Here is a 7453-nt window from a genome sequence, read left to right as displayed (position 1 = left end):
GTGGTGTGTGAGTTTGTCTGAAGGTCTGGCTGGCTGGAGGGGAAGCACCACCAATAATGCTCCAATCTGTATCAACTTTCTGTCCTATTCCCCCTTTGAGTATCTGTACAGATGGCTTTGCATTCTTGACATTTGAGTTCTGGCCAAGTAAGCAGGAAGGACTGAGCCTAAAAAAGCAGCAGACCCTTCCATCTGCCTCCTCTGCTTTCCTTTCCCCAAATCTTTGTCAGCTCTCCCTGCAGACACGATACCACTTCACCAGTAAAGCAAACAGTTCTCCAAGCAAGCCACAGGCTTCTGGCACAGGGTGAGAGACATTGTGTCTTTCAGTAATTTTATCTCACCTTTGAGTTTTTTGGATTCTAATATGCTCATATAAAGGCTTTGCTCTTCCACTCTCCACCACCAGGTAGCTCTGTTCTCTCTTCCTTAGGATGGAAGTGTCACGCACTGTCATGCTGGTAGGGAAAACGGTGTCTCCAGAAGTAGTTTCTGTTACTCTCATTTATCATCAAAGTAGGAGTATGCTTAATGTTTGGGGAGGGGGAGGAAGAGGAAAGAAGCAAAGTTTCGTATGAAACTGGAAGATTCACCAGGAATAGAAATGGATGAAGGGAAGAGCATACAGGCATTGCCTCTTCTGTTGTTTCTTTGTCAGTCATTCCAGATTGATACACAAGCGAACACTAAAAGGACTCTCTCTCTTAATGTTTGTTCTGGAAAAATAGTTCAGATATCCATCGCAACCTCTAGGTGGATAAAATGGAAAAAAAGAGGAATGTAGCTGTACAGAGCTCATTGTTTTGTTGCTTACTGGGCAACACCAGCAGCAGATGACAATGTTTCATGCTTTGGGACAAAGAATTTTATTGTATGTTTACTACAAGTCAATGAGTCTCAAAGTTGATCCACTGTGCAAGGAGCTGTCTGAGGATGGTCGGTTTAGAAATGGCTGTGTAGGTCTGTATATCCAAATGCAGGACTGCCATCAGGTTATACCTGCTGTACGACAGATATCAGCTGTGGAAGCTTTCATGTCAAGCATTAGTAACTCTGGTAGAGATATAAGATTGAAGTTATTGCACCTGAGTTGTCCTGGAAGTCTGCTGTTTAACCCACTCGTTGATCAATTGGTGAGCAATGGCCTGCTTGGGAGGGAACCAGGGTAAAAAACTTCCATTGTCTTGCTTTGCAGATTTGGGATCTCGCTTGAGACCATCCACAATTTCCTCCAGGCTAAACCAGCGGGCTTCCTCCAGCTCCAGACTGTTCATACTGATCTGGAAAGAATTAGGGGAGTACCAGTTCCTTAAGCCAGCTTTAAATGTAGGCAGCAGTCCCTTGCTCTTGCACTCACAAAGATCCCACGCTAAAATCCCTGGAGTGATTAATCTGCACTGGAATTAATTGTTGATGATAGCACAGGAGAGGACGTGACTGCCCACTGGTGTTTCCTTAGGGAAGCCACGAGTCAGTTAGCTCTGTTCCATCGTGGCACTAGCCTGCAAAGTACTGGTGTCTGAGCACAGTAATAAACATAGCAGAAACTGAATGTTCTACAGCAGATAACGTTCCGAATATTAGAAGGTAACTGCTCTGCAAAGTGAAGAGGGAAAAAATGTAGAGGCATTGTGTTATGAGCTTGTACATTTGGTGACCTGTGCAAAATTTTGCATGTTGCAACAGAAGCAATTGCTATTTTCCAGTCTCTTCTTTGCTTGTAGGAAACTGGCTGAAAAAAGCATTTGGAGAGGAGCTGATGCTATCTAAGTTAAAGTTTGTGGACCAAAAGAGATTCTGCTATGTAAGGCTGGCATTGAAATGCCTCGGAGAAACCTGAGTCCACTCACCTTCAACTGCTGTCCCCTCACCAATGCATGACAAGCTATCATTAAACAGCTGTTGGGATATGGCCAGTGCTGGGACGCTGAGTACCAGAGTGACTCCACCTCCAGGCCCACCTCTTCTGCCACCTCCCGCCGGGCTGCCTCCTCCACAGCTTCACCTAAAAGCAATCATGTTTGAGTAAGGGCAGGTGCTATCAGAGCAGAGAACCGTGGCAAGAAACTGTAGGTACACTCATTCTGAGGTGTTCCAGCCCTGACTATTCAAGCATTAGCAGGGAGCTCTGGCTGTGCTGACCTGGGAACATTTATTCATTGAATTGAGCATCTCACTGCCAGTGCTTACCTTCCTTAACCAAAGCCATCAGAGACACTTTTGGTTGTGTCTGTGTGCAGCCAGTGGACAGAACATGGGGCTGCTCCTCTTTGTTTCCCCTTTTAAGCCACTTTCCCTCCTGTAACAAGAGGTCTGTAGTTTTGGTGCTTTTTTTTCTGACCCAGATGATACGAGATATAAAATGGATTAAGAAGTATCTGGGGATGCACAAAACAGACCAAGAAGTATCTGGGGGTTCTATTCTGTGAAGTCATATGCTTAAATTTACCATCAAGGGCTACAGCAACTGATACATACTCATAATTCACCCATTCTCTTCACATATATACTATTTTGAACCCTATCTGAATAACAATGCTGGCCCAATCCTTATTTTTGTGGTTTCAACTATCATTCATCTTTTGTGAGCAGGCCCTTGGGTGATGTCCCGCTGCTCTGCACATCTGAGGGAACCATGATGGATGAGAGGCTGCCTTACCCATGTCACAGAATCCAGACAGAGCGGTGTACATCCCCTGAGGAAACGAGGGCTGTCGTGCAAGGAGGCAGCGGCTGCCATCAGACACCAAGATGACAACTACTGGAGACATCTGGAACATGCACCCAAGAACAAAGCAAGGAGTTCAGACCAAACATGTAAGTGCAAGTGGCTGGAGGGGTCTGCACTGTCCACGTGGCCCAGCAGAGACCTTGTGCTTACCTGTGCTGCTCAGGTGCTTACCTGTGGGTAATAAGTAATTCCACTGGCGTGGCACACACGTTTGCTGCCAGCTATATTTTTCTGAGTTGGCTGCCCAGTTTTGCTACAGTACTGGTGGGAATCATGCCACCGGAGAAGGGCCTGGGCCTGTGAAGAAAAAAATACAGACCTATGGACACCCAGGAGATTATTCAGAGCAGTCCCCCTGAGTGATGATTTGCTGTTTTCTCCCCAGCATATTGTTATGGGTGTGAACTCTGATTACATTTGGTAGCCTCTATGAGGTAAATGAAATATGGGCACTGTTCTGATAAACAGAGTCTTCTGCAATTGGTGTTTTATGTGTACTGCTCTAGCATCCAGATTTCACCATTTTAAGGGGGGGTGGAGGAAGAGTTGTTCCTTATTGGGATATAATGGGGGTACTGATGAGAACTGAACTATCCTAAGGAGACACCAGCCCCAAATACCTTTTGGGAAAAATAACCCAAGCATCACAAATGCTACAGAGCAGGAAAAGAAACATTAATTATTTCCGCTTATCTGCTCAGATGCTTAATTTTCACGCACAGATCTTTCCTTAGGTCTTCCAAACAAGGAGTCTTGAAAGTAATAACTCGTAAGTGTGCAGTTGTAACAGAGCAGCCCTGACAGAAAATCTGTAAGATTGTTCTTGAAATTCAGTTTGCCAAGAGGATAATGGGAAAGCCATGTGTGTTAATTGCTGAGGACAAACTGGGATTGCTGAGACTACTGCTGCTGCTGAGATCAGTATACTTCATGCTGGGCATACAGCAGGTTGATGCTAAATGGCAAATTACTGCAATCATGGATAAGCCACTTGTCTAGTTCTCTTCCTATTGCAGCTTATTTTGTGGCAGCAAATTTGGGAGAAGAGCTGTAATTGATAGCATCCTTGTACCTAATTGGCTAAAAACTGAGAGTAGGTACTTCCATAATACATATCAAGTCATAAAGTAATGTGGGAGACAAAGAGATGCTAGGAATAATAACTTCTTAAGGTTACAAATCCTGCACTGTACCGAGGCCAGCAAAGAAGAATCCTTCTCATCCACTACAAAGAGAGCCTTTCGTAAGTCAGTGAACGATCCTTTGAGCTCAGCCTCAATAACTGATCTTTCCGAAGCTCCTGCTTAAAAAACAACAGATCTGTGATCTCGTGAACTGCAGGTCTGATCCCAACTTTACACCCTTCATTGTTCCGGTATACAATTTCTGGAAGTTCCCATGGAAGTGACATCACTTCAGTGGTACACGTTTCCAAATGGTAAGTGACCCGCAAACAGCCCACCTTTACAAACACACCCAGAGGAACCACAGCGCAGTTGAGCCACAGCTTGGTCGCTCAATCACTGTGCTCACCGCAGCTCCTACCGAGGACTGTCTGAGTCCTCTCGGCAATAAATAATCACCCAGCACAGACAAGGGACGCTGCCTCAGCAGCATTTTCATCTCAGTGCATCAAATGTGATGCCAACACAGATGGAAGAGGATCATCCCAACCTAAATCCAGGGCAAAGTGTGGTACATGCTCATCTGAACAACCGATCAGCACCGACTTCTCTATCCACTGCTCAGACTCTTTGAATTTCTCCAGGATCCTTTTCATTTCTAAAGAGCGGGAGAAATGGGAAGGAAAAGCCATAAGGAAAGTTAATTTGTACGACCATGATGCTCTTTCTGCATTGCCAAGGCTTGTGCAATCTCGGCTCAAGGCAGGGTGCTCATGGGAGAGCAGTGGTGGAGACCAAATGTGTAGCTTCCTTCCTAGATGTTGGATCTTTCGACCACGTCAAGCTAAAGATGCATATGTTCTTATGCTTGAGGAACAGCTGTCCATTCCTTTTTTCTCTTATGCCAGCTAATTACTTTCTCCCAAAACTTCTTCCTGCTTTGGTGACAGAGTTTGTTGTCTGTTATCCTGCCAGCTCTTCAGAAGTTATGGTCCCAAATATTTAAAATTAATAATCTCAAAGCAGCTCAGGCATATTTTGATACCATATGCACATGAGGAGCACGGGCTCATGTCAATGTGCTAAGGTGTTAACTTCAAATAGTCTTTTCTGATAACAAACAGCATACTGTATATAACAGGGTGTTCCATGCATGTCTTGATTGATTTATTTTTTTTTTTAACCTAGGTAAGGTGTTGCTTATTGCAAATGACCCCGTATCATTTGAGCTGTGTGACCCAGGAGATGCCCTGTTTGGACATCTGCTTACCTGCTGCACTGAGCTGTGGTATCAAATACTTCTTCCCGACTTTCCGCAGGAAGGGTGAGAGATTGTGGAAGAGGTAGAAAGTTCCTGAGGTCTGGGCTTGTCTACACAAGCTGTCATCTTCCTTTAGCTTATTTAAGTATCTGCAGTAAGAAAAAAAGTGGGAAGATGAATTCAAGATTGTGTCGATACTACCTGTGCTATGCTTATTTGGACACATTTATTTCAGGCAGAGCAGACCCAAGATGTAACGCAAGTCTGTCAGTCCAAAAGGGCTCTTTTACAGATGTGATTGTTTGTGTGCTTCTTCCAGACTGTCTGAAGTAGTATTTAATGAGGTGAGCAGCATCCCTTCAGCTCTGCCTGGATTTTTTTTTCAAGTTCTTTGGCAAGCACAGGCATTCATTTAGAGAGTTTCAGCCTAAGACAATTAGCTCTCCTCCACAGTGAAGGGAGTGGAGAGATTTTGACCACTCCCATTTACAGAGTACATGCAGCACTCCTGTGTCACTGCTGAACTGCTACAAGATGAAAGCTGGCATTAGATTTGGGTAAGGCTGCTCGTGACAGCGAACACAAGAGCGCCAAATCCTGGTCTCAGTGCTAACAAGAATTAGATGAGAACTCACCTCATTTTTCTAACATAGGTAGAGTGTGACCTGGAGAAGAGAGCAGCTCCTCTATACACTGCTTGATAAACTGCAGCCATAATCAGCACCTACAGAATGCTGTCTCTGCCTGAAAAGAGAAGCACAGAACGTAACACTGTGGCCTTGAAAAGGTAAATTTGATGAAAAAGGCACACTAACCCAATACTGTGTTCTTACAGAACCTACAGAATGCTGGCATTTGCTTTCTAAAATAAGTGTGCACAGAAAGTCTTAAAGTGTAAAGCTGAGGTTAAATATTCCTCCCTGAAATCCTGTGCCAGTGGGATAAAGAGCAGTGGGAGTGTCTGATTTCTTGTTTGTTTCCTACGCAGTTGTAATGGCCTCCATCCAACTGAACATCCCACTGCAGCAAGCAGCTGATCTGTGGGAAAGGCATCAATGCCAGAAGAGAATGAAAGACAAAATATCAGCAGCGGAAGAGAATTCCCAGAGCTCGGCGAGAGGCAGCAGTTGCAGCTGAACTGGATCATCTCCAACTGAGAACGGCTTTTGTGCCAAAGGATCCTACCACACTGTCAGCTCAGGCAGTCCCAGACTGCCGCCTGAACTCAGCTCCAGAAAACAGCCATCTCAGGCATTCATCTGAAACAAAAATGAGCTCTGATTCGCAATCCTCAGCAATTATGTTGAGTATTTCACTTTCCAACCACAGATCTCAACGCTCTCTAAGGAGGAAGTTGCGTTTCCTTAATCCTGCAGGCTGGGACGTGTAAGCTGCGCCAAGGAAGAGGCAGTGAGTCCTTCCTCTGAGGAAGGTCGGCGACAGATCGTGAGCTGGGTGGTGCCTGCGCAGAGGCTCCTCTCCTTGCGGGCAGGGAGGCAGTGTCAGTGCTCAGTGCTGTGGAGGTGTCACGGTGGCTCCTGACGTCTCTGCCCGCACAGCAGGAGGTGGATCGAGACCGGCCACTTCGCAAACGCTTTGCCCACTTACTGCGCTCGGAGTAGAAGGCGCGCCGTCCGCAGCAGGAAACAACTCCGAAGGCTGCCGTTGACCTCAGCTGGAAGCACTGCTCCTCCAGCAAGCGGAGCAAACAGCAGCTGTCTGACCGCGTTGAGTCGCTCTTCCCCCAGCAGGAGCTCTGGGAAATGTAGTTCGGAAACCCCAGGCTCAGTTGGGTGCCTGACAGGGTCCGCTCCGGCTTTCCGTCAGTTCCTGCAGCTGTGGGGCTGCCCGGGGACGAGCTCTCCCTGCATGTTTCGTTCCACCAGAAATCCACACGCTGTACTTTGCCAAGCAGAAGCTATTATGGGAACAACGCTACTGCAATAATTTGAGCTATTCTGAAAGTATTAGTTCCCGTTTGTTTAGTTTCTTTTCTTCTTTGCAAGCTGCTCTTTTCTGTGTCAGTAACTTAGGGGCATTGTTTGAAGTTAAGGACTGTGTGTCCCCAAAGAGAAAAATAAGCCAACAGCCGAACACGCTGCTGAGTGTTCAAGCACCCAGACCTGCAGCTTAGTCTGCAGTGACTCTGATTAGTTAGTGCCCTTTGCCAGGAGAGATGTCAGAATAACAACACGCATTTTTCATGCCTTCATAACTCTGAATACATTTCTCTGGTACTTAAAGCATTACCCTGGGCTGGAACCTACCTACCTATATTGAGGAGAAAGGGAATTTTATTAGCGTGTAAATGTTTTCAGCACCTTTAGCTCTTTGGTG

General features: G+C 45.8%; 1 protein-coding gene across 2 annotated transcripts; it reads right to left on the bottom strand.

Moving 5' to 3' along the window:
• Positions 1–809: 809 nt before the first annotated feature.
• Positions 810–6934, bottom strand: NUDT13 (nudix hydrolase 13). 2 transcript variants are annotated; one of them, XM_072339552.1, is made up of 9 exons: positions 6725–6934; positions 5752–5860; positions 5126–5265; positions 4406–4513; positions 3925–4034; positions 2903–3028; positions 2660–2771; positions 1851–2005; positions 810–1280 (listed from the first exon to the last, which is right to left on the bottom strand). In XM_072339552.1, exons 2-9 carry the CDS (start codon positions 5829–5831, stop codon positions 1077–1079), a joined length of 1035 nt encoding a protein of 344 aa, XP_072195653.1. In that variant the 5' UTR covers positions 5832–5860; positions 6725–6934; the 3' UTR covers positions 810–1076. The 2 variants fall into 2 exon arrangements, with proteins under 2 accessions (XP_072195653.1, XP_072195654.1); XM_072339553.1 differs by having other exon boundaries at positions 3925–4031.
• Between the last annotated feature and the right edge of the window lie 519 nt (positions 6935–7453).

This window comes from Excalfactoria chinensis, chromosome 6 (genome assembly GCF_039878825.1).
Source record: "Excalfactoria chinensis isolate bCotChi1 chromosome 6, bCotChi1.hap2, whole genome shotgun sequence".
NCBI classification, from domain to species: Eukaryota; Metazoa; Chordata; class Aves; order Galliformes; family Phasianidae; genus Excalfactoria; species Excalfactoria chinensis.
The sequence above is the reverse complement of the archived record's forward strand: the minus strand, read 5'-3'. Positions and strand labels throughout refer to the sequence as shown.

Bases quoted from the DNA above. Each gene is read 5' to 3' on its own strand.
- NUDT13 (XM_072339552.1), bottom strand. From the start codon at position 5,831: ATGGCTGCAGTTTATCAAGCAGTGTATAGAGGAGCTGCTCTCTTCTCC. The intron at 4,514-5,125 runs GTAAGCAGATGT...CCCGCTCTTTAG, and splicing joins ACCACAGCTCAGTGCAGCAG to AAATGAAAAGGATCCTGGAG. The intron at 3,029-3,924 runs GTACAGTGCAGG...TTTTCTTCACAG, and splicing joins ATTCTTCTTTGCTGGCCTCG to GCCCAGGCCCTTCTCCGGTG.